General features: G+C 45.6%; 1 protein-coding gene across 15 annotated transcripts in view; it reads left to right on the top strand.

The window, feature by feature from the left end:
- The window catches only part of LOC119013046 (1-phosphatidylinositol 4,5-bisphosphate phosphodiesterase beta-1), a 176,253-nt gene that overhangs the window by 78,354 nt on the left and 77,964 nt on the right, over window positions 1-19,935 (top strand). For all 15 annotated transcript variants that reach the window (XR_005072670.1, XM_037087385.1, XM_037087384.1 and 12 more), the window contains one exon: window positions 19,253-19,321. Coding sequence is in view for 11 of the 15 variants with exons in the window: in XM_037087385.1 (XP_036943280.1) it covers window positions 19,253-19,321 (69 nt within the window). In the remaining 4 variants the exon portion in view is untranslated. The remainder of the gene's footprint in view (window positions 1-19,252; window positions 19,322-19,935) is intronic.

Here is a 19,935-nt window from a genome sequence, read left to right as displayed (position 1 = left end):
ACGGGTCAGACGGGATTAATTTGATCTCTCCGTCATCGATTTGCTCTATTAGTTTTAATCACGCCGAATCGATTACAGCAGAGAATTTATCGTGCGGACATTTAAACACTGATGCTTCAAGTAAACTGACATTTAGAATTTGTGAGGGCTGCGTTTTTATGAGTCAACCGGTGCGCGGAGAGACAGGCCGACTCTCTCCTTCTCGTTTCTTCTGCCGTTCCTTTCCATCCACTTCAAGCGCTTTCTAACCCAGCCCAGTTGCCATGACAATCCAATCCATGCAGCTTGTTTTCTGATGCTGCAAAGTACTCAAAAACCCCCCTGCTGCTGTGATTTGACTGCCATCGCTGTACCAAGCCAGGTGGCTGCTTTCCTCAGGGAGCCCTTTCAAATAAAGGCATTCAGCCAAAAGACTTTGAAGTCCCACTGTAGACAAGCTCTCAATAAGAGAACACACTTCCTTCCTGTTTCATCCCGGGCTTTGACGAGGGTAGGCTTAGAGGGAGCGCAACCTCGTGTTTGGTTTGTTGTGCTGCAGAAAAAGGAGGGGGGGAGAAAAAAAAAATGACCGTGACGTGTAATCCTCAGTCCAGCATCGTCCTCGTCACCTCACCAAAATCAATTTTGGTTGCCAGATTTGAGGGGATAAAATGTAATGTTCGAATTGTATGACCAAATGGCATCACAGCAGGGCAGATCATTCTCAATAGCAGGTTTTAAGAAGAGCGAGAGATACACAACTTCTCTCCAGTGACAGACTTGGACAGAAAATAGGACTCAGTTGCAGATTGGGCGAAAGTACAATCAAATTTTATTAATCTGATTTTGTTATTCTCCAGGATGAATGAAAACAAAATGATTATGAAAATCTTCATCAGACAAACAAGACAAACAACAAGGAACATGAAATAACAAAAGGCGCTCCCGAAGGAGGAATCTACTCTATTCTAGAATTTCTAAGAAATTAACGATTACAAAATAAAACTCTCCGAAGAGGAAAAGACAGGCTATGAAATGCACTGCTCTAAGTTATCAAAATTAATCAACAAAAAATCACTCACAAGGAGGACAAACAAAAGGCTATGAAAATTCAAACTTCAAACTCAAAACTTCTAACCAGAAAATTTACAAAGAAAAATCACTCTCCTAGAGAGGCAAAATACAGATGAATAAAACAAGATAATACTTAACACGACGAGGTTCAAGGCTGTGGTTCAAGGCTTTAGTATGCGACATGGAAGACGAAATACTTAGGCAACGAAGACAGGGGAAGACAGAGACTATATACACATGAGGAAGGGGAACACAGGTGGAAACAATCAGGAATCAGGGATGACGTCAGACCAGGGACACAGAAGGAAGGGCAAGTGACCTGAAACGAAAGGAGAGTTAATTTCAAAATAAAACAGGAAGTTCACAAGACAGATCCCAAGACAAGACAACCTCACCGCGATGTGACAGTACCCCCCCCTCTAGGGCCGACTCCTGACGGCCCAGGCTGATCGAGATTGTCCTTATGGAAGTCCGTTATCAACTGTGGGTCTACGATATGTCGAGATGGCACCCATTGCCGTTCCTCCGGGCCATATCCTTCCCAGTCCACCAGGTACTGTCTGCCTCGGCCCCGGTTCCGGACTGCTAGTAGACGCTTGACCTTATAAACTGGACCTCCTTCGATGACCTCGGGTGGTGGTGGGGGCGTGGTGGTAGGCACCAACCTACTTTCCTTTACCGGCTTGACCTGGCTGACGTGGAATGTGGGATGTACACGCAGGGACCGAGGCAAACGTAGACGAACTGCTGCAGGTCCAACCTTCCTGGTGACTGGGAATGGTCCTACGAAACGAGGTGCCAGTTTCTTAGAAGGCACATTGAGGTTGAGGTCCTTGGCCGATAACCAAACCCTTTGCCCGGGCTGGTATTCAGGAGCTGGGCGTCTTCTCCGATCTGCATACTTCTTTACACGATCTCCCTGCCGAATGAGAACCTGTCTGGCAGCTGCCCAGATGCGGCGACATCGTTGAATCATGGCATATGCTGAGGGAACCGAGACTTCCTTTTCATTGTCTGGAAAGAGAGGTGGTGCATAACCGAAAGCACAATGAAATGGAGAGAGACCAGTAGCAGAAGTTGGTAGTGAATTATGGGCATACTCAACCCAGACCAGGTGTTTGCTCCATGTCGAGGGGTTCTGGTGGACCACGCATCGGAGGCCGGTTTCCAACTGTTGATTCAGTCGTTCGGTCTGGCCGTTAGCCTCTGGATGGTAACCTGATGTCAGGCTTGCTGTGGCCCCAATCAGCTTGCAGAACTCCTTCCAGAATTTGGATATGAATTGGGGCCCCCGGTCTGATACAATGTCCTTAGGGAATCCGTGGACTCGAAAAACTTGCGTCATCATGAGTTCTGCTGTTTCTTTGGCTGATGGTAGTTTCGGGAGTGCAATGAAACGTACCATCTTAGAGAATCGATCCACCACTGTGAGAACAGTGGTGTTTCCTTGAGAGACCGGGAGCCCAGTGACGAAGTCCAGGGAGATATCCGACCAGGGTCTGGATGGGATGGGTAGAGGCTGTAAGAGTCCTGGTCGGGCCTTGGACGACGATTTGTTGCGAGCACAGACCGAACACGCCTCTATGTACTCCCGGACCTCCGACTCCATTGCTGGCCACCAGAATCTCCGGGAGATGACGTACATGGTTCGTTTAACCCCCGGATGGCATGAAAGCAGCGAGGTGTGAGCCCAATGAATCACCTGTGACCGTAGCTCTGCTGGAACAAATAGGCGATTGTCTGGACAGCCACGAGGCGATGGGGCTCCACCATTAGCCTGCTTTACCTCGTTTTCTATAGGCCAGCTCACCGCTCCTACCACACAGTTCAGTGGCAGGATAGGTTCGGTCTGCTTGGCCCTTGGCTCGGGATCAAAGAGTCTGGAAAGCACATCGGGTTTCACGTTTTTGGATCCCGGCCTGTAAGACAAAGTAAAAGAGAAGCGGTTAAAGAACAGCGCCCACCTGGCCTGGCGAGAATTCAATCTTTTGGCCTTCTTAATAAATTCCAGATTTTTATGATCAGTCCAGACAATGAAAGGTATCTCAGCCCCCTCTAGCCAATGTCGCCATTCCTCCAACGCTAGTTTCACAGCCAGCAATTCCCGATTACCCACGTCGTAGTTCCGCTCTGCTGCAGATAGTCGTCGGGACAGGAACGCGCAGGGGTGCATCTTACCGTCCCTCTCAGATCTTTGGGACAGGACTGCTCCAACTCCGTCGTTAGAGGCGTCCACCTCCACCACGAATTGTCTCTGGGGGTCCGGCAGGGTGAGGATAGGGGCTGTGGTGAAGCGATGTTTTAGCTCCTGGAATGCCTTTTCAGCCGCCGAATTCCAAGCAAATGGGACCTGGGTGGAGGTAAGAGCATGGAGAGGAGCAGCTGTTGCGCTAAAACCTCTGACAAACCGCCTGTAAAAGTTAGCAAAACCAAGGAATTGCTGCACCTTTTTGCGGCTGTCTGGGGTAGGCCATTCGGCTACAGCGCTAACTTTAGCCGGATCCATCTGAACTCTTCCAGGAGCTACAATGAAGCCCAGGAACGAGACAGTCTCGGCATGAAAAACACTCTTTTCTGCTTTAACGTACAAATCGTGTTGAAGCAATCTTTCGAGGACTTGTGTTACATGGATCTGATGGGAAGCAAGATCGGGTGAGTATATCAGAATGTCATCCAGATAGACATAGACAAACTGGTCAAGAAAGTCTCTGAGTACGTCATTTATCATGGCTTGAAAAACAGCGGGTGCATTAGTCAGCCCGAAAGGCATAACACAATATTCGTAATGTCCACTCGGTGTGTTGAAACCTGTCTTCCACTCGTCTCCCTCCCGGATTCTGATCAGGTGATAGGCGTTACGAAGATCTAATTTGGTGAATATTTTGGCTTGTTGCAACTGGTCGAAGACAGAAGTCATCAGAGGAAGCGGGTATCGATTCTTGACAGTGATATCGTTCAAAGAACTATAGTCAATACAGGGGCGGAGCGAGCCATCCTTCTTTCCCACGAAAAAGAAGCCGGCTCCTGCTGGTGAAGATGAGGGGCGAATGAGTCCGGCTTTCAGAGATGCGGTGATGTATTCGTTCATTGCCTTCCTCTCGGGTCCGGATATGGAGTAAAGTCGCCCCTTCGGTATGGTGGATCCTGGAATCAGTTCGATGGTGCAGTCATATGGGCGATGAGGAGGCAGAGACAACGCTTTAGCTTTGTTAAAAACTTCTTTTAGATGGTGATAACAGCTTGGAACGGCGGTCAGGTCCGGATATTCTGCTTCTGGAACGGGATTGGTGGAGAATAAATTAATTTCTGCAACTGGGTCTGAAGTGCAGTGTTCGGTGCAATCCTCCCCCCACCCTCTGATCTGGCCACTCTTCCAGTCTATGTGAGGATTATGAAGGAAAAGCCAAGGCTGCCCCAGAATTAGAGAGTGAGAGGTGGAAGTGAATAAATGGAATTGGATATTCTCATGATGATGACCTATGGACAATTTAACCGGATTGCTTATGTGCGTGATGACAAAAATATCAGTTCCGTTCAGGGATCGTGCACGAATAGGCCTGGCTAGAGGCTGGTAGTCAATGTTTAGCTTCTTGGCAAGGTTATAGTCCATTAAACTTTCATCCGCTCCTGAGTCAATCATAACATTCATGTCTATGTACGAATTAATGGTAGCTGGAGTGAGAACACGAACAGCAGACTTAGCAACTTGATTGGAACTCACCCCCTGGATCCTTTTGACTAGACAAGAGTTGACGAGGTGACCCATTTCTCCGCAATAAAAGCATCTACCCTCTTGTCTTCTTCTCTGCCTTTCCTCCGAGGATATGCGAGCTCTTCCCAATTGCATGGGTTCCTCTTCGGTGTGGGGAGAAGACTTCTCTGGAGACGCGCGGTGCGGCGTCGGCCATTTTGAATCCATAGACGCCGTTCGGGGTTCCCTGTTGCCTCGTCTACCTTCACGGTGCCTTCTTAGTTGAGTGCGTCGGTTGTCCGTGCGAATGGCGAGAGCGATGAGTCCGTCCAGATCGGTGGGTAAATCCAAGGGAACAAGCAGATCTTGAATTTCCATCGATAACCCTTTTAGAAAGGTATCATACAGAGCAGCATCGTTCCACCCACTTTCCGCAGCCAAAGTGCGAAAATGAATGGCGTAATCACAAGCCGAGTCTTTACCTTGCTTCAGGGTACTTAATTCTTGCGCCTTCTCTCTGCTAGAACTCACGGGGTCAAAAGTCTTTTTCAGCGCCGTCTGGAAGCTCTCAATGGTCTCGCATATCGTTGAATTTCGACTCCATTCGGCCGAAGCCCAAGCTTTAGCTCTCCCGTCAAGATGTGACATCATGAACGCCACCTTAGCTCGGTCGGTCAAAAAGGCTTGTGGCGTAAATTCATAATGTATTGAGCAGTCTATTAGAAATGATTGACAACGTCCAGGCTCACCGGCGTACTTAGTGGGAGCAGCTAGTTTGCATGGAGCTCCTCCAGTTGCCGCTTGTACTTCCGGGATGGCTGGAGGAGGCGGAGTCGGAGTGACGGGGCTTTGGCGAGAGAGCTGTCCCAGCATTTCCTGGATCTGAGACGAGAGTTGCCCCATGTTAACAGCCATGGCGGTCTGGAACTCTTCCTGGCGAGTTAGACGAGCTTCCTGGATCCGCAACAGTTCTGAGAGTCGCCCCGCTTCTGCTGAGTCCATAGCTGGCCTAAGTATACTGACAGACTTGGACAGAAAATAGGACTCAGTTGCAGATTGGGCGAAAGTACAATCAAATTTTATTAATCTGATTTTGTTATTCTCCAGGATGAATGAAAACAAAATGATTATGAAAATCTTCATCAGACAAACAAGACAAACAACAAGGAACATGAAATAACAAAAGGCGCTCCCGAAGGAGGAATCTACTCTATTCTAGAATTTCTAAGAAATTAACGATTACAAAATAAAACTCTCCGAAGAGGAAAAGACAGGCTATGAAATGCACTGCTCTAAGTTATCAAAATTAATCAACAAAAAATCACTCACAAGGAGGACAAACAAAAGGCTATGAAAATTCAAACTTCAAACTCAAAACTTCTAACCAGAAAATTTACAAAGAAAAATCACTCTCCTAGAGAGGCAAAATACAGATGAATAAAACAAGATAATACTTAACACGACGAGGTTCAAGGCTGTGGTTCAAGGCTTTAGTATGCGACATGGAAGACGAAATACTTAGGCAACGAAGACAGGGGAAGACAGAGACTATATACACATGAGGAAGGGGAACACAGGTGGAAACAATCAGGAATCAGGGATGACGTCAGACCAGGGACACAGAAGGAAGGGCAAGTGACCTGAAACGAAAGGAGAGTTAATTTCAAAATAAAACAGGAAGTTCACAAGACAGATCCCAAGACAAGACAACCTCACCGCGATGTGACATCCAGTGAGTAAGTTATAAAGGCTTAGCTCCACTGCTGCCCCTCCATTCAACAATCAATCGTTTAAACGCAGAAGACCATTTTAATTTATCAGTCCCACTATAACTCATTGGTGATCTTAGGTACAATTTTCAGTTACTTTACTTGAGCTTTTTAGTCTCATAACACTTTCCGTTTCTACTCCACTGCAGTACACATTAACATTTTAAATGCAGGACGTTTTACTTTAACACTAAATGATCTGTGCACCTCCTCCACCACTGCTCAACGCGCACAGTTTGATTCTTACTTTACTGTTCTAAGTGCTGTATCGTAGGCAGCTGGACTCGTTTCAGTTCCTTGAAGACGTTTCACCTCTCGCCCAGGAGGCTTCTTCACTTCTAATTAACTGGAGGAGGAGTTGCAGACTTGTAAACTCTGTGTGGGAGTGTCCTTGCAGAGTGGTTAAGGACACTTGTGAGCTCAGAGGTTCAGGGTCGTTAGGGCCGCTCGTGGGTCGTTGACCCAACCGGCCTTCATGTGGGCTGCTAAAGCTAGATGAGCTCAGGTGTGAATGGCTGTTGAGCTGTCTGGGGATGGAACTCCGTACTGCACTGTAGCTGGGTGATGAGTAATGTCGTAGGCCTCCTCCTCCAGTTAGTGAACATGAACATCTTGCAAACTACAAACTAAGCAAGATGAAACAGGACTTCACGTGAGTTCGTGCAGTTTGATTCAAAGGCTTAAAAGCGAGAGAATACACCTCTCTTTTGTCAAACAGTTTGGCTTCTCTTAAATTTATGGCTCTCTAATCTTTGACTGTCATGCACGGGTCAGAAGTTGAAGCGGTAATGAAGTTCTCTCATTCTCTTTTTCTCTCCTCTTTCATCTGCGTTGTCGCTGAGAACTGAAGGATGAGAGCTGAAATTAAAAGAATATTGAAGTCAGAGTCGCGCGTCTTCAATTATTCCTCTCTTCCCTCCTCTGAGAAATGCTGCAAAATCCACAAAAGGCACGAAGTTAGCTTTGATGGCAGATCCGCGGATCATTCTTTTTGTTATTTAAGAGTGGGAGCTCAATGCGCTTTTGCTCTTTCATGTCAACACTGGCAAAAATTGCTATTTTTCATCTTCACATTGGGGCAGGCTGATGTTAAAAGTTAAAGAAAACATCCTTTTAACAAGTCATTAACAGACAACACAAAGGAGCAGAATATTGCATCGAGAAACAACCATGAAACACTTTGAATAGAGAGGTGAATTAACTAAAAGCACTTTCTCCTTTTCGGGCTTCAAAGTGAGAGAAAACAGAACGTTAAGATCTCAAAGTAAAAAGCACACAAATGCACCGAGTTTGACAGACCTCCAGGCAATCAGCGTTATCAAGATGCTTTGCTTTCGTCATGCTGCATTCTTGCCAAATACAGGAAATATAGAACATTTTATCAGCGTGTAGATTGTCGAGCAGTCAACAAGATTATCAGTTTCCTGTTCAGGAATGCAGAAAGAGACTTCAAGTGGCCCGCTAGTATCGCAAACGCTAATGAGGAAACCACATGACAGGCTTCTTAAAGCGTCCATTTTTTTTTCATGCTTATTCACTCTCATAACACTGCACACAAGCACTCTGCATTCATTTATTAGCCCAGTTAATATATAAAGAGCCGTCATTTGTCTTCCCCCCCCCCCACACACACACACTCTCTTCCTCTTTTTTCCCCCTTGCCTCTCTAATGTTTCAAGCTTTTCTTTTTTTTTTTTCTCCATATTCACTGAAAGCCCTCGATAAATTTTGTTTAATTCATTTTGCTGGAGGAATCAGGGCAGTGGATGGCTTACTCTCAAGTCCCATTTGCTAATAAGGCAATTACAGGCATTTTTGCTTTCCAATAATTTCCAGTGCTTCCTGCACATAAACCAATGACCAATTGCTCAGAAGAGGGCTTTAACTTCATTTCAAAGAGACAGATGTAGAGTGGTCAATGGGGCAGATAATCACAGAGACCAAAGAGTACTTTTTTTCCCTTTTTTTCCCGATAGACTGGTGTTGTTAATCATTTACAAGCCTGTTAGGAAGGGCTGCATATCTTGTGTTCACTCTCAGAAACTCCAACTTACGCTTGTCTTGTATTCAGGCGGCTCTCTCGGACCGACTCTGTCTTATTGATTGCTTTGATACGGACTAATTGTAATAAATAAATTAGATCTGATGCTTCAGAGCCATGTAATTCCCACCGGCTAGTGGTTTCTTGGTTTTCATGCCACCCTGCTGCTTTTCATTTTAAGCCGAATTTCTTTGTACTGTTGCAGTTATCTGGCTGCTGTCTGTAGCTACGAATGGTCCCGTCAGAAAGCTTATTAACAACACACTGAGGGACTCATTTTGGCCTTTACTGTGGATTAGTAACATCTCTACATAGACACATGTGCAAACTGAGGAAGAGGTTTAAAAGAAATCCTTTAAAAAAACAAATAAAGTGCAAGAAATGACATTCGTCACAACAGAAGGAACTCCATTTTGAGCCACGACCTTCTTTGAGAGACTCTGTAAATGCTTTACTGGTCCATTTTGTTCACCGCGGCAGCATTTTACATTGCAGACACGACCCCAGTGTTTATTTCACCGGTAAATATTGCTTTTTCTGCCAAGCAATCACTCTGTTGTCCATCCCCCGAATTTCCCTCCGACGCCCCTCGTCCTGTCGCTGTTCCATTTCCGCTCGAGCAACTAAGTGTGTCACAGATGTGGGTCAGTCGCCCTTCTTTCCCCAACTAAAGTCAATTCAATTTGGTGGAATGATAAGAAGCTATCAAATTTAAACTGCTTGGAGGTGCTCTGGGGCAAGTCAAGAAGTGCAGAAGGCTGCCATACTTAGAATACCAGCTCGTCTCCAGGAGCCTTCCTCGAGAGAGTTTCCTGACGAGGAACAACACCAATCGCCCGTTAGAGGAGAGGAAGAGTGGGACATGGAGAATTAGTTTCATCGGTACATTAGCAGACGAGTCGAAGTGAGAGTGAAGGTGAAACCTTTTACGCTGGTTTTCCCCGCCGGCTCATTACGCTCTCCCGATGCTCATATTTTCTTTGCGTCTGTATCAAACGCTTCTACGACCTGCCGACACACAACACACAGAATTCCCGGTGGTTTCTGTGATACAGAGGAGAATAAAAAGTCATTTGGCTTCTGATTGGATTGTGAGAAGAGCCTGACAGATACATTGGCATGACTGATAGACTAATTCTCTGGCTGATTTATGTGTTTTGTTCTCGACGCGATGCCGCCACCACTGAGGTGGAACAGCTGATCTGGATGCAGTCTGACTGACAGTGGAAGCAGAGATGTTGGTGTTGACCAGTTGGCACTTCTCTCCTCTGAGCCTGTGCTAATGCGAAAGTTATCACATCGACGGACGAGACGACTTGTGTGACAGTCGTCACCGTCAAATCACAGGTGGCACTTGTTAAATGTCTTTGTTCTTCTTGCTTTGGAGGATGTAATTACAGCTAAGCCTTTTCTTTCTTTTATTCATTTGATAGGGACAAAGCATATGAACATGTTGGTAACATTTTGATTAAACTAATTACAAACCAGGCTAACACGAGGACACAGGCAGTGAACATGGGTAAAAACACAAGGAGAAAACAGGATCCGGGAACAGAAGACAACTCACAGAAGAGAGAGAGAGAGAGGGGAATACACAGACGTAAACACACTGTGGAAGGAAGGGACAGGTGAAACTAATAGAGCAATCAGAAAATGCAGCAAGACAGGAAGTCTGAACCAGGAAACGACTTCAATAAATCCCCAAACATAAATGAATAAAGAGAAATACATGATACTGCGAATGCCTTTGTTTGCCTGGCAACCAGTCAAAAATGAAAACCTGTAGTTATGTCATTTGTGATTGGTGGTTTCTTTGTTTGCGAGCACGTGAAATACATAATCTGATAAAGATAGTTTCGTTTTGTGACTCTGCGTCTCACCGTCAGCCCTGTGTTTGCAGGCTGAACCGTCTTTTTAGATGATTCGACTGAGTTTGCATCGTGTCTCAGGTTGTCCACGACTTCTCCCACATTTTTTCTGGCACAGTTGGTTAAAATGAAATCCTGACGTAATTTTAAAGGCTTACAAGTAGGATAATTTATGGCCAGGGTTCGTCTAGACTAACTGAAGTTCATCATGTTGTGTTGGTAAGAGCGTGTGGTGTGTGTGTGGTTTGCGGTGATCAAGAAGTCGCAGTACAGAAACGTTAAAGATTATTTTTGTCTCATTTACAAGCAGTGTTTAGTTTCCTCTCCCTCAGCCTCCCTTCACTGTATTCAGTGTTTACTTGCACTATTCAAACTGCTCCAGTTAGAGACGGCACTGTGTGGAAGGAGAAGGAAGCATAACCAGAGTGTTTAAAGAGGGATCTTGGAAGAAGAAGAAGAAGAAGAGATGCAGACAGAGAGAGAGGGAGAGACAGAGAGCTTTGCCTGCAGAAAGAAAAGTGAAAAACGCATTTCTCTTAGCCGCCCGCTTTGTCCTGACTTCAAAGAGCCCCACGGATTGCACTTAGGAGGTGTCCAAATGAGGTGATGTGAAAGATGAGAGCCAGGGCTGCGCTGTATCTGCCACTGGCAGTGATTCTCAAAGGACTTCAGTGGAGAGCACACACAGGCACGCTGATCACTTTCAGCCTATAGACTTCGATGCGGAGAAACGTTTGAATGTACCTTTCGGCTGCTGCTTCAGTGCCGAGAATTCAATTTGTATTATAACACTCAAAGACATGGCGAGTTGAGGAAGAATAGAGGGATATTTTCACACAGATACCCGGAGGAAACTCTATTTTTAAATTTTTTTTTGTAATCGAATGAAAACAATATTTGACTTTGAAAAGTGGTGTGTGTGTGTGTGTGTGTGTGTGTGTGTGTGTGTGTGTGTGTGTGTGTATGCACTGCAGTGTCTTGTGTTTGTGTCTTGTATGGCCTTTTAATTACTTTCATTCATCCTTTCTGGGGATTTTACGCATTTGAGCCAGTGTTTATTCATCCCTGCGCTGCGTGCAAGTGTGTGTCGCTCGCAGCAGGCCTCTGAAGGGGATCTCAGATGTTCCACTGTTGCAGATAAGAGCCATCCATGGAGTGCCTGGAGGGAGCCACGCAGATAGAGGAGCAGACTTAAATGCTTTGGAGAAGTGAGGGTGGGAGATGACGGAGACGGGGATGGGGGGTTGGTTTTGCACGTGTGTGTGTGTGTGTGTGTGTGTGCTGGTGGGGGATCAGACAAGACAAGATGTGAACCGTCATCCATCGACACGAGAGCTGCTGTCGAGAAGACAGAGGGAGGGAGCGAGGATGAGGAGGAGGAACGGAGGGAGGGAGGCATAATCCAGGGAGGGGATAGGTGAGACAGAGAGGCGCATGTCCGAGACAAGACGGACAAGAGAGGACAGAGTTAGCGAGGAGAGGAGGAGGAAGAGGTGGGGGAGCGAGAGAATCCGGCCAGAAGCGTAACAAAGACGGAGTGAGAGAGAACAACAGAGGATGATGGACAGATGAGGGAAGCAGCTCTGCTTTCTCTGTCATCCCACTCAGTTCTGCTATCTATCAGAGAGGAGTACACTCCCTCCAGTATCCCTCACTGCACTCCATCCGTCACTGTGCCAGCGAGCGTGCATGTGTGTGTGCGCGTGTGTGTGTGTGTGTCCGGGCTTTGATTGGTCTAGCACGCCCTGAGGAATATGGCGACTGGCGTGAGCCAAAGAGCCGGTCATCACATCATCACTCTCAGTCCTCGAGTGTTTATAATGACTGAGCACAGCAGACGCTGCAGATTGATGATAGGAGAGGAGTTGGAGTTTCTGCCTATGGAAGTGTGTTTATGACTGTGTGTGTATGTGTGTCACCTGGTGTGTGTGAAAGCAAGAATGTGCGCGCTGATGTATAGAACAAAGCTTCCTGCAGCCTTTATCTCAGCAGTGGTTGTTTTGCAGAGCGTGTCGGCTGCTGATAGCCACTATCAGCCACAGCCACCGTCCTCCTCGCTCGGCCTCAGTGCTTTCTCTGCTCCCTCACTCCTTCCTTGCCCCCTTTCCTCCTTTTTTCCCCTCGTTTCCTCCGACCTTTAATCCCTGCGCCCTCTCTCCATCTGTCTGACCATAAACTCAAACTGTCACTTATTTACAGCTCATGTTTTTATGACTTAAGTATACCCGGTGCACTATAGCCTCATTCAACCCTCTGAAATAATAACAAGCGTTTAGTGGAATCAGAGCAGCCGCAATATAAATCTTATCGCATTTTGAGGCATGCCGATGAATAAACTCATCCTGATTGTGAGCTGACAGAATAATTAAATTCCCTTTAAGGTGTAAAAAAAAAATCCTACATTTCGTAAGAGGATCCGTCCACAATCTCTCCAGCTTGTTTACACACAATCCTCCCCTGCATTACGTTACATGCTATAGGATCTGAGGAAGTCTGCAGCTGCATTTCAAAAACCAACATTAAGTCTGTGGAAACTTGGCTCAGCAGCCTGTGTTGTAATTGGTGTTTAAGAGGATTGAAATGGCAACCCACAACCAATACGATTTCACAGTAAAGCACATGGGACATGACTTGAAGGTTGCAACAGGGGAAGGTGTGTATATTTAGTGATATTTAGTTGCAGTGAGCAAGTTATTAAGGGACCAATGCAGCAGCTATTTACAGTATGAAGCGTACAGAGTGACAGGCTGCACGATAAAGAAGAGAAATGGGTCTCTTTGGTGATTAGATCCTATCATGGCGTCCTCGTATTTTAAGGGGGTAATGGAGCCGTGCGTGGTTTATGAAGAATTCAGAAGTTCAGAATGCATTTTTACAGATCTGCGGTCTCCCTTTGTACCACCAGAAGCCATTTAGGGGAAAATACACAACAGCGGTGAGGCGGATGCTCTCTCAGTTCATTTCATTCACATTGTGAAGAGAAAATATCCTTTGCTGGTCACTTTTGACAGAGCATTGATTTTTCTGGAGATTATATTTCCTTTTTTTTTTTTTTTTTTTTTTAATATGCTGCAGAGAATGACGGGGGAGAGCCGGAGACATGGAACAGGGTGGATGGATGAGAGAAACAGAGTGAATTAGCTGCTCAGTTTAAATAGGCCCTCAGGCAGCCTCGCGGCAACGCCAGACTCCAATTTGGCTCAAGGCTTTTTGTCGCATGCCATACCTCATTTCTCTCCCACTTTTGCCATCACTCTACACTTTTTTTTGTCTGCCTAATAAAGCGTTTAATCGATGGAGATGACTTGAAACCTAATGGGGCCGCCTCCGAGTTTTTAGGAAACCACAGTGCGAGGTCTGCAAGCATGTGCAACATGCCCACAAAGTCATTTTCCTCCCACATACAAGCTTTCTCCTCTTTTGTCTGACTGTCAGCATCTCTCTCTCTCTCTCTCTCTCTCTTCAGTCATCCACTTCAGGTGAGGAGGTTTGTGACTTTATCACAGTGGGGCTGTTACAGTTGCTCTATAGGAGCCCAAGAGTGGCGCAGCAGAGTGGATGTGACACTCCAGCGACTTCAAGCACAGCTCTCCAAGCAGCGTTTTCGTCCATAACGGTACATGTTCCCTGGCGGCGGAGTGGCGCTTGAAAGGCCACTTACAGGGACAGGCACAGCAGCTGCGTGGCTTCAGTGCGTTTTGTTCAACATAAGTATTGGCTGTGTGTGGAACACATCCAAGCCCAGACTGCTCCCGACGCGGAGTCAGTGGGCCTTTAAAAACACTTGTTCGTTGAGAATGCAGCAGTCTAATTTGTTGCGCAGCACTTTCTTGCATCACATAAAACCCCACATTTCTCATCTATTTCATCTTTTTTTGTACTTCTTTTGCATTCTAAGTTATGCAGAGTTCAAAGAATCCTGGGATACATATTAATCCTTTTTTGGTCAGTGGGTTAGAGGCAGTCTGACACGTTATACCAGTATAGTCTGCGTGTGCATAGCCTGTCAGGACTCCGTACTCCTTCTGCAGCTCTGCAAACAGCTCAGTCTTCTAGCCTCCGTGCTGTGTGGAGGAAAAAAACATCTGCAGCAGAATTAATGGGACTTCCTTTTTGTGAGGAATTTATAGGAAATTAAATGTTTTTTTCACCCTAAACTTACTTGATGCTTTTGCACATTATCGACTCAAGACAAGCACGTCATCAGTTAAAGACACTTTTCATGCGAGAAGACCTGTTCTAATGGAGATGCAAAGTCAAACTGAGTCAAGCTGATGTAGTTAATCTTTATGGGGAAGCCCCACTGTGAACAAACAATGACCCGAAGGGTTGCATATGAAAAATCACACGATGGAATTCAAACTGCTTGTTAATGGACTGCTGCAACACAATAATCAGAGTAAATGTTGGAAATGTTCATACTGTATCTGCAAACCACAGATAAACTTGTCATTGATTAAGTTTCCGTCTTTTATTTTGTCTTGTGACAACGCTCTGCTTACCCTCCGGGTAATTTTAGCCACAAAATCCACTTGGTTGTGGTTGAGAAAAGATCACATTGTGGCTTGAAATACCAAGTTTTGATGCAATAAAGAGTCTGGAGACATCCCGAGGTCTTCTTGAAAATATAATGAACTGCAGTCTCAAACTGTGTCCTCTGGCTTGACAACCTTCTAACCTAGCTGAAACTGATCATGTGATTGTGGAAACGCGGCCTGTGACATGTGCAAAGATGAACACATCCGCGGCTTCCAAGAGCGTCAACTGCCAACATTTTGTCCTGGCGAGTGCGCTGATTAATGATCAGTTTCATCTATTCTGTTTAGCTTTTTATTATTCCGAAAAAATAACACTGTTGTACTGTTGGACATGGCTATTGTTGTCATGATGGAGCACTGCTTAAAATTCTGTCCTCCACAAAATGAAGGTGTGAACGTGCCGGCTCTGTTCAACAGACAAAACCGTCTCAAACGTCTCCCCACGTTCATCAGCTCTCTCCTCCCTCCTGCCTCCCTTCACTTTCTCGGTTGCTCAGCAGAGGCCCTGAGTCCTGCGGTGTGCGTATCCATTTTGAAGCCAGAGGTTGACAAGCGCGCTCCTGGTAAATGAGCAAGCTAACCTGTGGCTTTCAGTCTCTCCACTTGCACTTATCCTTTTTCTCCGTCCCTCCCGCCCATTCCGTGTTTCCTTAACATCCTCTCGCCTTTTCTCTCACCCCCTCCCCCGCTTGTACCACTAAAGCTGTGAAACATTGTTGCTTCAAAGGGCAACAGAACACTCTGTTAGGAAAACCATCCAACCTGCCCAGATTCTGCAACAAAAAAGCAACTCCACTGTAGATACTCTGTAATTTATTCAAAGCACATCGTAACTGATGTTTTTCCCCGGTTAGCCTCAAGTCAATTTGTATATCACATTTCACAAGCTAGTAAACGCATTGTTCTTCAGAATTAATATATATTGGGTGTACAGAGTGCCTGAGGCACGATGCACATTTGACAACAACATGACTCACGGGTCAATGATGAATTTTTCTTGCAAAGTTTCTTTCAAACACCACCATCCTAGCTAGCTGCCTTGGAAAAAGGAATGGCTTTAATTTAAAGAGGAAGGCAGCGTGTTGCAGATGTCGCATGAACGGCGACAAGACAGCAGAGACATAGACAAACAGAAAACACAGCCCAGGGCCAGCGCATGTTAAGCATGTTCATTAATATCTGTAGTTTCTCTCCTGCTGGCCCTGCTTGCATCCTGGACGTGCCGTGGGTCTCAATAGGCTCGGGATCGCTGTGCGCTGTTATGATGCACACAACGCCCTGAGAGAGGGAGGGAAAATAAAAGAGAGGAAGACAGAGCGAGGGCCAGCGTGATGAATAAAGAGGGATGGCAGAAATGAAGAGATAAAGAACATGTGTCATAGGGAAATAAACGAGAGAAGTTATGGCCGGTCTGCTGGACAGAAAGAAAGTGCTCTGATTAACAAACTGTGCAGCGTCTGCAATTCTAAGTCCAAGTCGATATTAATAAAACGTCACTGACATCAAGTCTTATTTACATCTGCACGACGAGCAAGTCCCCGCACACAGCAGAGGATGCTGACGCGGTTCTTTGGAGGTCGCGGTAATGGCTACACGTGTAACGTCTGAGTCGCACACTGTTTTAACGGCTCGTCACCCATGCAGGCAGTTGGCTTTACCTTTAATGAGCCGACTCTGTAGGTTAACACTTAACCAGTGACGCTGGACCAGCTCAGAGCTGTGTTAACGGCGCCGGGCGAGAGGGCAAAGAAAAGTAGCCCATCACAGAGCTGCTTCCTGGAGCCCCACTGTTCCACCAGGCCCCCATGCGGAGCTCCATCCCTCTAAAGAGACTTCAAAGGCAGGCATTTGCTGAGCCGATGTAGGCGTTAACCTTTGACTCAGAGGCTCTCTCTGTGCAAACAGGGACAGACTAATTGATGCTACGCACTGCAGAAAGGGAATAACTTGTCCTTGCGGATTACTGCCATACAATAGAGTGCTTTAATTTCCGCCTCTTACATGGAGACAGACAGTGACTGTGCATCAGCTGAAGCGAAGTGGCAACAATTCTTTAAGACCTATAGTGACCAGCGGTTTGGATCCAGTGTGTTGGATTTGCTGTAGGGGCAAAGATTGAAAATAACATCCGTAATTCTGTTTTCATTAGTGTATAATCGTCTGAAACTAATCCCATTTTACACCAGAATTACCGCTTATACGCAGGTTCTTTAGCCCGAGTAAACCCTCTACAAATAGGCAAATTGACTGCTTTCCCATTTCCCCCTGATGAGTTCACCTTTATGTTTTTTTTTTATTTTCTGGTGTGTCACATTCTTTATCACAGGCGAGCTGGAAAAAAAACAGGTAAAAAAACAGTAAAAAGCAGCAGATCAGATAGCTCAGCCGATTACATCCAGAAGACAATACACATCATCATCAATAGCAATCTGAATTAGACACGTCATTTTCTCCAGGGATGATAACAGAAGTTCAGGAGAAGTGAGACGTCTTGCAGCTGGAGCCGACCTAATACACATTTAGGATTAGATGATCTGACAGTTTAAGATTGTAATCGATCGATCCATGCCACGTGAACTTATTCATAAGTGATGCGGTCAGCTAGATGGCTATGCTGATTAGAAGTAGAATACTTTAACACCTGAATGCATTTCTACCGTGGCTTGCATCTTGTAAACAATGCAACATGAGTTATAGCTATTATCATAGCGGGTGAAGAGTTTGTACCAAAAAAAACATAGTAGTTTCGATCGTGATCTCGATTAGATAGAACGTGATGTTATACATGGCCAGATCCGCCCCGATATAACCCTATACAGGCATCATATTTAGTAGTTAGACTAAGAAATAATCTCGCTAACGCTGAGGTGGGCATGGATTTGTAGATAAGCAAGACTGGCCGGGTGCAATTTTCCACAGACCTCATGGCCTTGAGATGGACAGATACCGGCATTGTGGCTGGAGATTGAGTCTGGCCCCCGCCGGTCCTTGTCTCCCCAGATAATGCTGAGTGGACACACAGTTCGCTCTGGTTAATTTTCCACCTCATGTCCTGGCTCCCTCTCAGGAAGATGGAGAGAGCGATAATCCGGGCTGATAAAGGCGTGTGGTGACTGAAGTAAGGCAGCAGGGGCCCTCGGTACAAAAGCATTTTGTGTGTATTCACCACCAACCGCATTACTGGCTGTTTAACGGACAATGGGCTTGCAAATAAGCATGAAACATTTAATCGATATGCCGGTGGAAGTATAGTTAGACGGACGGATAAGTAGATGGGATGCACATCCGTGATGGATATAGTGCCAAGTTCAGATGGTTTGAAATCTGAAATTGGAATCTAGTGGGAAGGTTTCCATGTGAACATTTCTTCACAACATCTATACTTAATCTTGAATTCTGTCCACCCTTATCTCTGCATCACAATAGCGGGATAAGAAAGGCTGGAGATGGACCGAGACGCTCTGACATGGCTTCCCACACGGCCATATCAATAATGAATCACCGGTGGAGCCGACGTTTCCGTTGACTTAACGTGCTGTTAGAGGGAGCCGTGCTTAACTTTTTTTTTTCTTTTTTCGGTTTGAATCATAATGTTGACATTCATGGCGTTTTCACGGCTGTCTTCATTAGGGTGCCATGTTATTTCTCCGTGCCAGTTGGATACCACTCACACAGCTGACTCAAGCCAAGCTGCGGCAGGCAGGACATGGTGTATGAGTGGAGTGTTTTGCATCCAAGGAGTGTTGTTTTCCCCTGCCAGAAGTGACTCCAGTGGTGTGTGTGTGCTGCAGCCGAGGATCCGCCATGAAACACAATCTACACCCTGTTTTTTTTTTTCTTCTTCTTCTCTTGTTTATGGCGTGTAACACCAGACCGGTGTCAGATTTTATTAGAAAATCCCCCAAAAACCTATTTCGAGCACATGTGCTTGTAAAATGCTCATTTACAGAGGACATCGGTCAACACGGGACATTCACACGTTTGTTCTAATTTGTGCAGGACACGTCAGTGACGCTCATTAAGGTCGCATCTATCGGCAATGAATGACTCCCACATGGCATCCGGTATTGAGGCTAATGCGTGTCAGTTGGTCAAACACAAACACACCAGGCTGTCGGTCACAGGTGGCACGTCTGGATGTGGGAAAGCATTCCTGAAATGTTTCGCCGTCAATCCCGAACAGCACCCATGGGCACAGAATGTCTTTGTGTCCGAAACTGACTTTGAAGCCTTTGAGTTAGCGCTTGTTTTGACATTGACACTGATTTAGCTTTGCTTTTTCTTGTCTACAGGATACAGACCTTCTGGATATAGCGTACATAAAAGACGCAAGAAATGGAAAGTGCACCAAAACCCCAAAGGTAAGCCCACAATTAAATGATTTAGGTTTCCTTTCCCAGCCCATGAGCTTAGATATACATTTAAAAAGACATTCATTTGGATGCCTTAGCCTGTTTTTTTGTCAGTTTGATATACAGCATTGAATTGTGAACAATAGTCTGAGTATTGTTCTTGATTTTGTCTGTTGAGGCTCTGGAGACACGATGAACAATGTACTGAAAGGACAGAGGAAGGCTTTTTTTTTTTGGCGATGATATGATTTGTCAGTGTTTATTTTTGCACAGAAACAAAAGTCATGAGTGGGTGTAAGCCCAGCCATGAATCAGACACTGTCTGCGTCCTTCCTGCCAAGAGCTCTGTTATTACGGACAGGATTAAAATCGATTCAGGTGGTTGTAATGATAGGCATCAACCTGCGAGATTTGTACATGCTGACATGGGTGCAGATGTTCGTATGGGAGGTGTAATTCTCTCTTATAGGACATTCAGAACATTGTGTTTTTAGTTATTTTGTGGTGTGTCAAATTTGATGTCAAGAATGCGTCAGACAACAGGAACTTCAGAAAGCAGCACTGAAGCCAGTGATACTGTTACACTGGTTTATGTTTTTAATATCTTTTACCTGAGTCTCCCT

The sequence above is a fragment of the Acanthopagrus latus genome, chromosome 22 (genome assembly GCF_904848185.1).
Source record: "Acanthopagrus latus isolate v.2019 chromosome 22, fAcaLat1.1, whole genome shotgun sequence".
NCBI lineage: Eukaryota > Metazoa > Chordata > Actinopteri > Spariformes > Sparidae > Acanthopagrus > Acanthopagrus latus.
This window is presented reverse-complemented; position numbering and strand designations above follow the sequence as displayed.